This window comes from Girardinichthys multiradiatus, chromosome 20, assembly GCF_021462225.1.
Source record: "Girardinichthys multiradiatus isolate DD_20200921_A chromosome 20, DD_fGirMul_XY1, whole genome shotgun sequence".
Lineage (NCBI taxonomy): Eukaryota > Metazoa > Chordata > Actinopteri > Cyprinodontiformes > Goodeidae > Girardinichthys > Girardinichthys multiradiatus.
The window spans coordinates 18,206,298-18,223,116 of record NC_061812.1 but is presented as its reverse complement, the minus strand read 5'-3'; the positions used below and the strand labels follow the sequence as shown (position 1 = coordinate 18,223,116).

Sequence of the window (16,819 nt, the reverse complement as noted above, 5' to 3'; positions counted from 1 at the left end):
AACTCACTCTCTGAATAAAGAAGGAACAGCTCTGCATGAAACTCTTAAGTTAATCTAAATAAATGAAAAAAACAAAAAACAAAAGTTGTGCACCTCTGTTTTTACAACTTCACGAAGCCAGCAGCCCAGCCAGGCCTTTTTTCCTGTGACAAAATTATCATTACCTTTCAACCAGATATTATTTTGTTCATGTATATCATGATGCAAACAGCTCAGGTCTGCTCTTTTTTAATTTACATAAATATGAAATGGATATCCCCTGAATGCATGCATAATACCATAAAATGGGGGTCATAGGAAGACTATTTGCTCAGTAGAGTTATTTTAGGAGAAGATATGCCTTTGTGAGAAGTTTTAGAAGGATTTGCAAACTTGGTTTGCACATGTTTAGAGTCCCATACAAAGTGTTTACCCTGTATGTCATTAACTTTCTGATTTTTGCCACAGTTCAAAGTTTCTGATCATTAAACGAATTTAATATCAGATAACCTGAGCAAATACAAAATGCAGTATACAAATGAGGACTTCATCAAAAAAATAAATGCAAACCAACTTGTATGTACTTTAATAATGTAATTTCCCTCTTGTTAAATAATGAATAAACTGTGATTAACCACATTGTTTTTAGAAGGCTGAGATATTTTTTTACTAGCCAAACCCAGACCTGATTGCTGCCAGCCCCGTAGAATAAAAACAACACTTAAATAAAACCCATGTGACACTTTGAAGTAGGCTAAAAGATCTCAAAAAGCAACAGATCATGTTGAAATCTAAACAAATGCAAGATGAGAAACAAAGTAATTGACATCTATCAGTCCGGAGTAGCCGGCCTACCAGAATTACTTTAAGAGCACATCAATGACCCATCCAAAAGATCACAAAATAACACAACATCTAAAACTATGCAGGCCTCACTTGCCTCAGATAAGGTCATGATTTAACAATAAGAAAGAGTCTGAAATAAAATGGCATTCATGGAAGAGTTGTAAGACGAAGACTACAACCATTAAAACAAAGAGCCACATTTCTCAAAAAACATCCTGACTTTTGTTAACATATTGTATGGACACCACATTAGTTGTATCCTAAGAACAAAGTTCATGTTTGTGATACAATAAATATTTAGTTACATTTACTCTGCTGGACACCTGTATTACCTCCTCCCTAATCTCTGTGTAAATATTTGATCATGCTCTACCCAGAACTCTGACACATGACTAACAACTTGAACCAACGAGGATATCATCGAAATGTGTAGATTTTTATCCCCCAAAATTAATTAACCTTCAATAAAGAAAAACATTTAAATAATACATTTTTTATTAACAATTTTGCATGAAATCTGTACTGCAGTGTTTCATTGCATTAAATCTGCAGAGTTCCCAACAGTTGACTGTTTTTCTATCAGAGTGAAATAAAGAAAAGTCAAAGTTTAGAGTCATAGTTAATTACAATGTCTTATGCACATTGATACATTTCTGTTTCTTAATCTGAAAGTCAGAGTGACTTCATCAAATTCAAACACTTTTTGAAACTCACTGCTTGAGCACACATTATCTAGACGACTTCCTCATCTTTTATCTGCATTATCATAAACACACACAAACTCACACACACAGAGATATTGTTTACCATTGCTTAGCCAAGAAAACCAAGAGATTTCTCAAAGGCCAGCCTGGATGTTGAGACAGAGTGCACGGATCATAGACGCCCACAGTGACCTGGAAAAACCAAAGAGTGAATACTCCCCCAGAGGAGTGTGCATTTCTGCGTGGCTGTGTATAAAAAAAATTCTGATTATAAGAAATCAAATAACCAAAAAAGTCCAACAACAGTCTCATTTGAAGATAGTTAGAAATATCTTTTGACAGCATAAAAAAATATGCTCCACAAAATGTTTCAAAACTTTTTAAACTAATAAAAAGGCAATTACTATTTTTAAACATTTTGAAATCACTTTATTAATGGGTTTGCATAAAATAATGTCTTAATGAAAATACCTTCTTAGTATCAGTGAAAAATGTCTGCCAGTCCTCAAGTAGAGCCATCTGAACAGTGTCATCAGTGTATTTCATCAAGAAAAAAGGAACCGCAGTGATCCCCATTTCCTTACACAGGCTGTCATAGGCCTCCTGCAGGGCCGAGATCTGAAAGAAATCATTGCACTATTAACCACAGAAAGTGCATAAAACAGTAAAACCTTACTTCTTTAGTTTTACTGTTGTAAAATAGATTACTGCAGACAGTGGCTTCTCCTTTATCCCTAATAACCAAAATTTAATTATTTAGTTGTTTGGATGTTTATACATTGTACTGAACATGTTTTTAACAAAACACAGTGCGATAACTTCCATTGAATATCAGGCCTGGCTGAATTTAATTTTGTATTTAAAAATATATATATTTACCATTTATACCAAGACTGAGCTAAAACAGATTTTTCTAAGTACCGAAAGCTCAAAGATTTTAATTAAGTTTTACTGTTAAAGCATATAGTAAAACAGAGCTTTAAAAAACCTTTGGTTACTAGAGTAAACCTGGCCCTCTGAAAACTCAGTGAGGTGTCTCAATATGGGCAGCGCCTTCAAGCATGACCAATCATGGAAGTTTCAATACCACCACATCTGTCACTGACAGACCAATAAATGCTTGGTACGGGGGTGTTCTCCCCCTTTTATAAGCACACCTGCTCTACACCTAGCATTCTCACGTGCTTTTTTTCCAGGTGACTAATGGAAGAAGGGCAGTGTGGTGAGATACCTCACTCAGTTTTACTCTAGTAACCAAAGGTTTTCCTTTCAACTTCGCTCATTTTCTTACTATGAGAGATATAGCCAACTCCCGGATTACATGCTCTGAAGCATAACCTGCAGGATGACCCTTCCAACCCACCCCTAAGGGCTGGTGCTGAGCTAAGGCATCACACAAAAGACCGAGTGCATCAACAATGGCTGTAGAATCTAATGAAAGCATGTTGGGAGACCCAACTAGCAACTGCGCAAATGTTGCTACCTGTATGACCCCTTCTCTTTTCCAATGGTTATAATCAGTCAGACAGAGAGAGGTATCCCGATCCTTGTGGTTTTAAGTATAATAATGGCCATCAGTGGGCTCTAGATGGACAAACTTTATCAGTTTATTATTTTACTTAGTACCCCTACATGTGGCCCGTTCTGGGGTGGCCAGGCTCTGGCACTCGGTGGTTTGGTCTGGCCTCCCCGGCGGCCCCGCACCGTTCCGGACCCTTTGTGGGGTGCCTTGGGATGATATTGTTGTAAATAAGCGCTATATAAAGAAATAAACTGAAACTATCTGTGTAGTTATGCTGCTATAGGCTTAGGCTGCTGGAGGACATAATGACCACTTTCACCCTCTTCGCTACATTCTCACACTACTCTCCAATTTTGCATTGTTCTTTCTCTTTTCTCTTCCTAGAAGCTACACCTGGCCTGACTGTGTGTCTACCTGTGACACCTTTCTGGAAAGGGGCATCGTCCAAGCTTTTGCTGGCAACAACTTAATGCTCACCTTCTACAGATTATCCACTTAGCCCTGTCTTTCAGTGTCGAACCCTTTCTCTCTTCTAGATATAGCAATTGACTGAGCTTTTACTGTAACTAATTATATGTGCTCTCTTTCAGACTCTATCCTTGAAAACTGGCTCAAAGTTGATCTGTTCTATCTTTCTAGATGAAACGACTAAACTATATCCACTAACATTTAATTTTCCTTCCCATAGAAAGGACTCCTGGATCAGTGCTTCTGTATTCTTTGTGTGTCTCTGCTCTGTTCTCTCAAACCCCCAGTCGGTCGTGGCAGATGGCCGCTCACACTGAGCCTGGTTCTGCTGGAGGTTTCTTCCTGTTAAAATTGAGTTTTTCCTCTCCACTGTTGCTACATGCAGATGTTATGTACATGACTGTCCACTGTCTCTACATGCTCATCCAGGATGAGGGAATGCTACAAATCTCTGACTCGATGCAATCTGCTGGATTTCCTTAGATAGAAAAACTTTTTATCCAATTTGAATAAATAACTGAATCTGACTGCACTGTTCAATGGTTAGGATTAATTGGAATGTATGTACCTGACTTTTGTGAAGTGCCTTGAGACAACATGTGTGGTGAATTGGCACTTCTCTAAATAAACTGAATTGAATTGAATAGAAACACCCCTGAAGAGGGCCAACAAGGTTGACACCCCTGGTGGAATGTGCTCTCAGTTGCTCTGGAGTGTGCAGCCCCAGGCATCCATAGGCCTCCCTGATTGCCTCCACAATCCAGCGTGACAACCGCTGGCTGGACAGAGGTTTCCTTTTACGGCCAGGAGCCCAGGACACCAGAAGCTGATTACCTCTGAGGAAACCTTAGTCCTGTCCACATAAATGAGTAACGCGCGCACTGGACATAGCAGATTTAACCGTCTTTCATTCATATATTCATATCAGCAAATGGTGGAGGATGAAAAGCCTGCGGTTCCAATGAAGAGTATCTGTATGATGAATCAGTAACCCTAGGCAAAAAAGCAGGATTTGGGTGTAATATCACCCTCCTGCCATCTGGAGAAAACTGTAAACAAGTATGCACAGACAGAGCATGCAGCTCATCTATCGTCCTGGCCGACGTTAGGGCCAGCAGCAGGATTGTTTTAACAGAGCTCTTAAGTCTGCACACTCACTTGGCTCAAAAGGCAGCCCTGAGAGGGCTTCCAGGACTACAGATAAATCCCATGATAGGAAAAAGGACCTGGCTGTGGGACGCACGTGACGAGCAGCCTTCATGAACCTTCTAATTAGAGGATGCTACACCACCGGTGAATTCCCAAAACCCACATGGCATGCCGAGATGGCCGCTAAATACACTTTGATGGTGGAAAAGGGTTCAACGGACCCGGGCCGAATGTCTCCCAAATCTGGTGGACCACTTCGGGCTTGAGTTTCCACTCCCCATAGAGCGGATTTCCCCTGGAGAACATATCCGGCCGTCGTTCAGTGCGCCAGGAATGTGCACTGCTCCACATTATCAGACTGTGAGCCAGTCTGTGCAGCCTCCCCAAGAGGGTGCCACCCTGTCGGTTTATATATGCCACCACTGTTGTATTGTGTTTTCCCACTAAGACATGACTGCTCTGCAGCAACGGTAAAAAACAATGTTTGAAAGCTAGGAACACCGGCAGTAATTCCAGGTAATTTATATGAGCATGACTGAGCATCAGAAGGCCAGGTTCCATTTACCGACCTCCCCTCGAAGATGGATCCCCATCCTCTCAAGGCAGCATCCGTTGTCAGAGCTTCCCTGTTAATGACCACTCCCAGTGGGGTGCCAACTGTGAAAACATCCGGTCCCATAGTGCGAGCATACATCTGGGTGACACTTTCACCATGCGACTGAGATGATGCCTCACATTCGGCTTCAGGGAAGAAACCCAGCGCTAAAACTCCCACATCCTCAGAAGCACCTGAGGCACGACAGAAATCACTGAGGCCATCAGTCCTGTGAGGTACATGCAGGCTCTTAACGAGACCCAGTCTCCCTTGCAGAACGGTGCGAGATGCTGGTGGAATCTTTCCACTCGCTCATTCATTAGGAAAGATCTGAAAGAAACAGTAATTGTTTCAAGTCCCAAATATTCTATGTTCTGTGTGGGAACCATCACACTCTTGGCCTGGTTTATGTTGAAACCCAGGTTGCCCGGGCTATGTAAGAGGCTCTGTGTATCCCTCTTCGCCTGCACTCTCCTGGGTGTGCACACTAGAAAATCATCCAGATAGGCCAACACTTTGAGCCCCCGCTGCTCGAATTGGGGTTAGTGGTTCCACACACCTGCTGAAAATCCTCGGAGCTATTGACAGCCTGGATGGGAGTGTCTCATATTCTTATGCTACGCCCTGATAGGGGAACCTGACAAACTTTCTGTGTGCTGGAAAATGCTGATATGAAAATAAGCACCCTGTAAATCTATCTACCTGAGCCAGTCGCCGGGTCGAATAGATTGAAACAGAACGTTTTTGTCAGCATTCTGAATTTGTATTTCTGAAGGTGTGAATTTAGGAAACATAAATCCACAACAGGCCCGCAGTGAACCTCCTTTGTTTGGAATAAGGAAATACCGGGAGTAAAACTCCTAGTTTATTTTCTCCTCCGGAACAATTCGAACTGCTTCTTGCTTTAACAGAAATTTCGCTATCCATAGCTTTTGCACCTTCTCCTGCAGCTTCTGTCCAGGTTCATCGCCATCTCGTATTTCTCTCCGCAACCGCCTTCATCTTCAGAGTCAAGAAGCTGGCCATACATTGGGGGAAACTCCTCGACAGGTTTTCCAACTGCACCATACCCCCCAGGACACACCTGCAGGTTTCATCCCTGCTTGGTGGAGACAGGCGACGGCTTTTGAGGCCAATGAAACCCGCAAACGTTGCTGTAAAATCCACGGTGCTATAGCGCAGCAGTGGTCGCATGAGCTAGGGTCAGCCAACGACTCTTGCACATGCTTTACCCCCATGTATACGATGCAGAGGGGATAAGGATCCCCCCTAAAATGGTCAGTCCGCAGGAGGCTGGGCAAGGTTGGGACCCAACGTCCTTAGTCCTGCCGCCACCCATCTTCCCCTAAGAGGAACCAGCGGTTGCCATTTAGCTAGCGACAACAGAGATAGGATCCAAGTATTAAAATGGTGGTCCGGCACGACGCAAAAACCCACCACTGTAAAAATGTTTAACAAAAAAATATGTAGTTTTTTTTATAGGTCCAAAAACCCGAAGAACCCACGTTCAGGACCATCCTTGAGTCAGCGAACAGTTGAATGGGTAATCCCGGCTTAGGACAGCTGAAGGAGCTATTTTGATCTTCATGTGGAAGAAAGCAAGAATGCCAAGCGTAGGGCAGGGGCGCCTATAAAGGAGGAGAGCGCCCCCATGCCAAGAATGGACTGGTCTGTCATTGACAGACGGGGTGGTATTGGAGCTACCATTGATTGTTCATGCCTAAAGGCGCTTCCCATAGTGAGATACCAAGCGAAGTTTGAAAGAGAACTCTAATGTCCGAGTTCAAAGCCAAGAAAATCAAATACCTACAGAAGCTGGAGTTCTGATTTGGAAAGTCTGAGGTAATCAAATCATCCAAGTCCAATACCTAAAATGACTGCTGCTTATTTAAAACCTAGTTATAGCCGCAGAGATAAACATTTTAATTTTGACAGTTTACATCCCAATAGTGTCACACCTAAACAATCCATTTGAATGGTGAGAGATACTTTATTTGTAGATTGGACTGTTAATAGTAGTTAGCACAATCAATGAGCAAAATTACAGAATTTCACTAGTTTTGCCGCTTGCCACTACAACAAGCTAAACCTGGGTGTGGTGTAATTTGTATTTTAACAATACAGTATTTACTACTATATTGTTAAATAGATTTTGACACAATTTGAATACAGGTTTAGCCTAAAAGCTCTCTTTCTAGAAAATAAGGAATGATTATGCAACATTATAACCTTAAAGTGATAAATTTTACTTCTTAATTTTATTTTGTGAATAGTAATTTAAAAAGACCAACCTGTCTTGGTGAGAAAACTTGCTCTAGGCTAACAGGGGACTGGATCATTTTTAATCCATCTGGGAAACAAAGTGCCGGGAAACAGAACCAATAGTAGAAATGGTATTTCTTCAGGTCCTGCAAAGAGATGTCAGAGGGACATGAAAGTGATAAAGATGCTCATGTCTAAAGAAAATAGAATCCTAAATGTCTGGAAATAAAACATTCATGTAGTTATTTCTAAATACATACCGCAAAGGTCAGTAGAATGAATCTGCAGAGGATAGATGGGTTTTTCAGTGCAGCCCCCGTCTGTATGGCATCCCATATCTACACAGAAAAACAGTTTTCCAATAATCGTTTTTTCACAGATATTTTACACCCACATAAATGCGTTTAAAAATATTTGCTTATCTGTGAAAATTCCTTATGGACACCCTTTACCTCTTTGGCCTCTTTCTCCAACAGAGCCTTCTTATCAGTGGCCTTAAATGCATCCAGTGTGTTGGTGTTGTACAGCATACCAAGAGCTGAACAACAACGAGCCGGAGTCAGACCATCACTAACAATAAAAAGAAATGTTCATTTTTCTTATTTAACTGTTAAAATATATTAAGTCATCAGAATACATAGAACAGAGCAACAATGCATTCTCACCATGTATGCTGGAGTATTATGTGGGTCTCAACGTGAGGAAATTGAAGTCATGTCACGCCTTTGAAGATTGTGTGTGTCTTTTGATGCATTACTATTCTGAAGATGGCATGTGTATTGGGATCAAGGGTGCAGAATTTACAGTGTTCTGCTGTGTCAGGACGGGTTACATCAATTTTGTGATGACATTACCTTCTTGTTTTATTTTTTTCATAGCACAGATCAACTGAACACCTTGGCATTAAATTTCAATGATCTATTGGTGCCACCAAGTGGCCAGATAATTATTAGTCAGATTTAGCAGACAGCAAGCGATGAAAGCTTCACTGACAGTTTCAAACACTCAACATCTTGAGGTGAAGCATCTGGATACTGCCAAGTGAGATTAGGTAATATTATTATTCGGTCATTGCTGCAATATTTGAGTCGCAGTTGTGTTGGTTCTTAGCGGTGTGGAACATTTGCGGTATACAGTCCAGACCAAAAGTTTGGACACACCTTCTCATTCAAAGAGTTTTCTTTATTTTCATGACTATGAATATTGTAGCTTCACACTGAAGGTATCAAAACTATGAATTAACACATGTGGAATTATATACTGAACAAAAAAGTGTGAAACAACTGAAAATATGTCTTTTATTCTAGGTTCTTCAAAGTAGCCACCTTTTGCTTTGATTACTGCTCCGCACACTCTTGGCATTCTGTTGATGAGCTTCAAGAGGTAGTCACCTGAAATGGTTTTCACTTCACAGGTGTGCCCTATCAGGTTTAATAAGTGGGATTTCGAGCCTTATAAATGGGGTTGGGACCATCAGTTGTGTTGTGCAGGAGGTGGATACAGTACACAGCTGATAGTCCTACTGAATAGACTGTTAGAATTTTTATTATGGCAAGAAAAAAGCAGCTAAGTAAAGAAAAACAAGTTGCCATCATTACTTTAAGAAATGAAGGTCAGTCAGTCCGAACAATTGGGAAAACTTTAAAGTGTCCCCAAGTGCAGTCGCAAAAACCATCAATCGCTACAAAGAAACTGGCTCACATGAGGACCGCCCCAGGAAAGGAAGACCAAGAGTCACCTCTGCTGCAGACGAGTTCATCCGAGTCACCAGCCTCAGAAATCGCAGGTTAACAGCAGCTCAGATTAGAGAACAGGTCAATGCCACACAGAGTTCTAGCAGCAAACACATCTCTAGAACAACTGTTAAGAGGAGACTGTGTGAATCAGGTCTTCATGGTAAAATAGATGCTAGGAAAACACTGCTGAGGACAGGCAAACAGCAGAAGAGACTTGTTTGGGCTAAAGAACACAAGGAATGGACATTAGACCAGTGGAAATCTGTGCTTTGGTCTGATGAGTCCAAGTCTGAGATCTTTGGTTCCAACCACCATGTCTTTGTGCGGCGCAGAAGAGGTGAACAGATGGACTTTACATGCCTGGTACCCACCGTGAAGCATGGAGGAGGAGGTGTGATGGTGTGGGGGTGCTTTGCTGGTGACACTGTTGGGGATTTATTCAAAATTGAAGGCATACTGAACCAGCATGGCTACCACAGCATCTTGCAGCGGCATGCTATTCCATCCGGTTTGTGTTTAGTTGGACCATCATTTATTTTTCAACAGGACAATGACCCCAAACACACCTCCAGGCTGTCTAAGGGCTATTTGACCAAGAAGGAGAGTGATGGGGTGCTGCACCAGATGACCTGGCCTCCACAGTCACCGGACCTGAACCCAATCTAGATGGATTGGGGTGAGCTGGACCGCAGAGTGAAGGCAAAAGGGCCAACAAGTGCTAAGCATCTCTGGGAACTCCTTCAAGTCTGTTGGAAAACCATTTCAGGTGACTATCTCTTGAAGCTCATCAACAGAATGCCAAGAGTGTGTGGAGCAGTAATCAAAGCAAAAGGTGGCTACTTTGAAGAACCTAGAATATAAGACATATTTTCAGTTGTTTCACACTTTTTTGTTCAGTATATAATTCCACATGTGTTAATTCATAGTTTTGATGCCTTCAGTGTGAAGCTACAATATTCATAGTCATGAAAATAAAGAAAACTCTTTGAATGAGAAGGTGTGTCCAAACTTTGGGTCTGGACTGTACATGCCGTGTGCCAGCTGTGGTAATCATGAGGTGGAATTTTTTGATATGTCCAAAAAACTTCAAGGCAGCCTGGCTTATTTATAGATCAGATTGTGCATGCTACACCATCAAATGGAATGCTAGAACATTATTTTCCTATGACACTGTGTCATTCTACATCACTTAAAGGAAAGTCAGATGGGCAATAGTGTGATGGGGAATCAGAATATTTGTTCATAATGGATTTTTTATTCTTTGTGAGCCGTTTAGTCTTGCTTCTACAGAAATAAATGTACCATCTCTATGACAACTGAAAAATCTCCAAACAGTAGAAAACAGATATGCACAACAATAGCTCATGTTGAAGTATTTTGTTTGCCTTAAAATTTCAAACACAAAGCCCAAATGTTTTGAGAACTAAAAAAAAAGTAAAGAAAGCCAATTGTTTTCTTTTTCTATATTAAAAGGATACATTTGCAGAGAACAGGCACACTGGATACAAACATAACCCTAACATTATACGTTAACAAATTTAGCCTCGTGTGTATGCTTGGATCTCTCTCCTTTCCTCTCTTGACCCCATTGGTGCCCGACTCACTGGCACTGGAGTGAGTGAAAGTGTGTATCTGTGTGTGCGTGCGTGTGTGTGTGTTTGAGGAGATCTGTTTCAGGAAACTGATTAGTTCATGCCTACTCGTGTGTGATTTGAACACTCATTGTCCTTCAGCACCTGCAGGCTGTTCTTCTCTCCATATCCAGTTTACCACTCAAAGTGCTGTTGTGAATCGAGTGGAGTAGGGTGCTGTTCCCTAAAGTGACAGCCCATATTTGGTGGGGATGCGAAGCATCGCATTTTCATTCTTTTTCTGAACTGCTATGCTAAATAAGGACTTAAGTTTGCTTTTTTTGTTAGATTTTTGACAATTAGCTCATCCTCATAACACTTTGAAAGAGTTAAAATAACTATTGCCCGATATATTCTTTATTAATGAGAGCAAAGTGCATCGGATTCAAATTCCTTGTTTGTCTGTACAAACGTTGCAATAAAGCTGATTCTGATATACATTTTGTTGTAAATTGGTGCAAAATGCTCTTGCTGAAACAGTGACTGAAATACCAAAGTGTGAAGGTCTGTTTGGCCCCATCCAACTGCTGCAGAAGGTGTGTTGAGCCCCACTACATATGGAGACGCTTGAATCGCCCAGCATGATAGCTGAGGGGCTCCAGCTGTAGCTGATAAGGAGGTGAAGGTGAAACACAGCAACTTGGAATGGGAGGGAATATCCAGTCTCTATGGCTGGAACATGTGGCACTTGTTCCCTGTTTTTTTAAACAAAAATTAAACTGACTGTTACTTCTGGACCTTATATCATGATAGTTCTGATCTACACTAGTCCGCAAATACAACAACAATCTTGTAACAATGGAAATTAACAAGGAAAGTGCAGTAAGTGTGTCAACTAGAACTGGGATTTTGATGGTGGCTCCTGGGAGCTGCAAGAGGACAGTCTAATTTTCAGGATAAGTCAATGTATCATCAATGCCAAAACCTTTTGTTTATAACGTTTATTAACCTGGAACAGTTTACACTGACAATTTTAAATTTGTTTTTTTACACACACAGCATTTTGCATGTAGGGCCTGATCATATGCCTTGTGACAAACTACAATTAGGACATCTTGCAGCTCTTTTCCAACAATGCTTTTCTTCTTGCCTCTTCATTTGTTCAATTGTTTATGTGTACCATGAACATTGTATTTGCTATTTATCCCAATTTTTTGTATTTTTGTTAACCAAACAGCAGATTTTAATGCATCCTATGTTATAATACTGCTGTAAATTATGCATTTCAGCTTTAAGTAATATTAACAAAATAACCATGCCAGATCTTACGAAAAGAAACTCTATGATACTTACACATCAAATGCGCTAAACTCCAATGTCAGACGAGTGGGCAAGCCTACAGGGTCACCTGTTGGGTTTAATCGAGGACAAAACTTTATTCCAGTAAACAGTCATTCCTTGTCATGAGAATTACAGTAATTTGACATTAATATTCCAAAAGACACCATGAAATATTATCACTTACCATTGTAATAGTATCCTTTGATAAACTTGGGGCTCTCATCCAGTCTGTAATCATTGAGCTTCTTCTGGGTGAGCTGGTGCCAGAAGCCTGCCTCCAGAGCACTGCTGAAGGGTGCAAACTGCAGCTTGAGCTCTGCAGAAGAGGATGACGCTCCACTGATGTTAGACGCCATCGTGACTTCAATGACCAATTTCTAGAAAATCTAAAATATGGGAGAAGGAGATAGCAAATCACATAATATTTACTTTGAACACAGAGTGACAAAAATGCAATCATATATTTGACTGGATTCATTCTTTTACCCATACATTTACTATTGCTGGCAGAGCTGCCACTGAAGGCATATAATTAGGAACAACTTGACATGTATTGTCGTGCAGAAGCATTGTTCAAAAGTAGGAAACAGGCAGCGGACTAAATATGTTATCCTAGGCTATTGCCATGTGCAAGATAATTTATTTTAGCGACTGAGTTTATCACCTAAAACCCAAAGAAGGAAACAAAAGAGTCACGTTTATACACAAATTAAATATATTTTCCATTTCTCCATTACAGTTTCAAGAAGGAAATCTTTCCAAATAAAATCTTTCTTCTGTACCTCATACGCACACATACTACGCTGCTCAAAAAGCTTAAAGGAACACTTTGAAAACATAACAAATCTCATTAGGAAAAAAAAAATCATGTTGGATATCCATAATGAGTAAAGTGCTAGGAACAAAAGGATGCAACATCATTTGATGAAAATGATCAACCTACAGAGGGCTTAATCCAAAGTAATAGAGAAAAACTGATCCGGCAGTCTAGTATAATTTACTGAAATGTCATTGCAGCAACTCAAAATGGTACTCAGTAGTTTGTATGGCCTCCACGTGCTTGTATGCATGCTTGACAACATCAGGACATACTCCTTATGAGATAACTAATGGTGTCCTAGGATATCTCCTCTGAGATCCTGACCAGGGCATCACTGAGCTCCTGCACAGTGTGAAATGCAACCTGGCGGCATCAGATGGACCTAAACATGATGTCCCTGAGATCTTCTATTGGATTTAGGTCAGGGGAGCATGGTGGCCAGTCAAGAGTATCAGTTCCTTCACCCTCCAAGAAATGCATGCATATTCCTAAAACATGGGCCTGGGCATTATCAGGCACCAGGAGGAACCCATGACCTACTGCACCAACGAAGGGTCTAACAATGGGTCTAAGAATTTTATCCTGATACCTAATGGTAGTCTGGGTGCCATCGTTTACCCTGTACAGGTCTGTGTGTCCCTCCATGCATATGCCACTCCAGACCAACACTGACCCACCACCAAACCGATCATGATGAACAACGTTGCAGGCAGTATAACGTTTACCGCAGCTTCTTGAGACACTTTCACATCTGTCACATGAGCTCAGAGTAAACCTGCAGTCATCTGTGAAAAGAACAGGGCACCAGTGCCAAACCTGCCAATTCCAGTGTTCTCTGGCAAATGCCAGTTGAGCTCCACAGTGCCAGGCAGTGAGCACAGGACCTACTAGAAGATGCTGGGGCCACCCTCATGAAGTCTGTTTCTAAAGGTTTGGTCTTGGACATACGCACCAGTGGCCTGCTGGTCCTGCTGATGGGTTAAGGACCTCCAACGACCCTGTCCAGCTCTCCTAGAGTAACTGCCTGTCTCCTGGAATCTCCTCCATACTCTTGAGACATTGCTGTGTGGCATAGCAAACCTTTGGCAATGACACGTATTGATGTCCTATCCTGGGGGAGTTGGACTGCATGTGCAACCTCTGTAGAGTCCAGGTATCGCCTCATGCTACCAGTAGTGAAACCAACCCTGGTCAAATGCAAAAATACTAAAAAGCAGTCAAAAAATTAGGAGGGAGAAAATATCTTTGGCCTCTATCTGCAAAACCATACCTGTTTTTGGGGTCGTCTCATTGTTGCTCCTTTAGTGCACCTGTTGTTAATTTCATTAACACCATAACAGCTGAAACTGATTAACAACACCCTCTACTACTAAACTGACTAATTCTATTCAGTTCAATTCAGTTGTATTTATAGCGCCAATTCATAAGGCAATTCAGTCGAATCATACAGATTTCAGTTGAGTACATACATTCCAATTTATCCTAAACTGCAGTCAGATTCTGTTTATTATTCAAATTGGTTAAAACGTCTTTCTATCTAAGGAAACCCAGCAGATTGCATCGAGCCAATGACTGCGATAGTTGCTTGCATTGACTTTGCAGCAATCCCTCACACTGAGTATGCATGTAGCGGCAGTGGACAGGAAAACTTCGTTCTAACAGGAAGGAACCTCCAGCAGAACCAGCCTCGGTGTGAGCGGTCATCTGCCACGACCGACTGGAGATTTGAGAGAACAGAGCAGAGACACAAAAAGAACACTGAAGCACTGATTCAGGAGTACTTTCTATAGGAAAAAAAAAGTGAAACATTAATGGTAGTAGCTCCTTTAGTGACTTCATCTATGAGAGAAAGACAGCTAAGCAGATCAACTCTGAGCCAGTTTTCAAGTCTAGAGTATGAAAGAGAGCACATGTAGTCACAGTAGAAACTCAGTCAGTAGCTATGTCTATGAGACACAGGGTTAAACACTATAAGACAGGGACAAGTGTATCATCTGTACAAGGTGAGCATTAAGTTGTTGGCAGCAGCAGCTTGGCCAATGTCCCCCTCCAGGAAAGTGCCACAGCTAAATCAGAGCTAGGTCACATGTAGCTTGTAGAAAGAGAAAAAACTGAGCGAGACCATAAAGTTAAAAGCTGAAATAACAACAAATAATGCAAAATTGAAGAGTAGTACTAGAATGTAGCAGAGAGAGTGAAAGTGGTCATTAGGTCCTCCAGCAGTCTAAGCCATTAGCAGCATAACTACAGGGATAGCACGGGATAACCTAAGCCACCCTAACTATAAGAGATGTGCAAAGCATGCAGAGACACACTCCTAAATATGTGCAGGTCTAATTGCTGTTAATAGTCAATACTTGACTAGAGTATCAACCCAGAGTAGATAAAGACAAATCCACCACACTTTTCAGATTTTGCTTTATAGAAAACAAAATAATAATTAAAATGCATGTATCCTTTCTATCCACAATTATGTAGTACTTTGTGTTGCCTTATGATATATAATCTCAATAAAATATGTCGAGGTTTCTGCTGGAAACCTGGCAAAATGTGTCTATATTTGTTGAACATACACTTTTTATATAATCAGGACTGCAGAGAGAATAATCAGAGCTGACCTTCCCTCCATCCAGGATTTATACAGGTCTAGGGTCAGGAAAAGAGCTGCTAAAATCTCTGCAGACCCCACACACACTGCACATAAACTGTTTAGAGTTTTACCTTCAGGCCTGTTTACTAAAACCAGCCGCCACAGAGACAGTTTCTTCCCCCAGGCTGTTTCTCTGATGAACATTCAATAGAGTACAGAACAACAGCATACAGATGTTGCAAATGCACCTTTTGTTTTTTAGATATGTGTATATTGTACATTGTAAATTGTAAATTTGTATATTCTGTAATGTAAAAACAGAACAAAAGAGCAAAGTGTATCGGAGGCAAATTCCTTGTTCGTATGTACGAACTTGGCAATAAAGCTGATTCTGATTTTTAAGGCTTTCACTGATAATGATAGCGGCACCTTTATAAAATACAAAGAGTAACTTTGGGAAAATACTTAACAAATAACACAAACTGCATGATTCTGATTAGTTTCAGCCCAGAAAAACACATTTTATAAACCAAAGTGTTCCAGTGTTTCTGTACTCACCATCAGCTGCTACTTCCTGTTGCAGATGGTCATGTGACAGCAAGGACTTGTCAATAAGGCGGTGCAGTGTGGGTAAAAGTAGTACGTCCCTTTTAGCTTAGCTGTCTGTGGCTTCCTCTGTGTTTTACGGCGTAAGAACCATGGAGTAAAAGACGAAGAACCAGAACAAGAACAAGAAAACACAAACAACGAAGCAGGAGAAAACCGACAGAAATCTGTACGCGCCCTTTCTTTTCATCTCGGACGGAGAGATGAAGTAATTCACTGCTGACAAAGGCTGCTAAAACCCACTCAGTATGTGGTATAACCTTTACTGTTGGTCCCAGCAGGCGAAGTCTCACAAAAGCACAACAGTTAAAAAACAGGTTCACTATCCTACTTTGATTAAAATGCAAAAGTAGATATTTTCAATCTTATTTTCATCTGTGTGGTCACCTGTGTGGAAAGTCGGAGATCCAATTCAGACTCAAGGGAGTGTGCGATAATAAGTTAGGGACCGTCTCTAAATGATTCCGCCCGGGGAAAGAGCACGCTCGACAGTTTCAGCAAAGCAATATACTTTTAAGACCAAAGTTATTATAACCTCGTCAGATTGAGGTTCTTATAAGTTATTGCAATTCAGCATTTTGTTTTTTCTTGTAGTAAATGAGTCAGATATCTCTAAAAGATAATTATAAA

General features: G+C 41.0%; 1 protein-coding gene across 3 annotated transcripts in view; it reads right to left on the bottom strand.

The window, feature by feature from the left end:
• atg7 (ATG7 autophagy related 7 homolog (S. cerevisiae)) overlaps positions 1-16,597 on the bottom strand; it is a 104,726-nt gene extending 88,129 nt beyond the window's left edge. Inside the window, exons 1-8 of one of the 3 annotated variants that reach the window (XM_047347015.1) lie at positions 16,142-16,597; positions 12,358-12,559; positions 12,186-12,240; positions 7,978-8,095; positions 7,786-7,863; positions 7,555-7,671; positions 2,001-2,147; positions 1,633-1,721 (exon numbers count right to left, since the gene is read on the bottom strand). In XM_047347015.1, the coding sequence (XP_047202971.1) occupies positions 1,633-1,721; positions 2,001-2,147; positions 7,555-7,671; positions 7,786-7,863; positions 7,978-8,095; positions 12,186-12,240; positions 12,358-12,529 (776 nt within the window). In that variant the 5' untranslated portion in view covers positions 12,530-12,559; positions 16,142-16,597. Of the gene's footprint in view, positions 1-1,632; positions 1,722-2,000; positions 2,148-7,554; positions 7,672-7,785; positions 7,864-7,977; positions 8,096-11,384; positions 11,588-12,185; positions 12,241-12,357; positions 12,560-14,073; positions 14,185-16,141 lie in introns of those variants that run through there. The other 2 variants (XM_047347016.1, XM_047347017.1) reach the window with 2 other exon arrangements.
• Between the last annotated feature and the right edge of the window lie 222 nt (positions 16,598-16,819).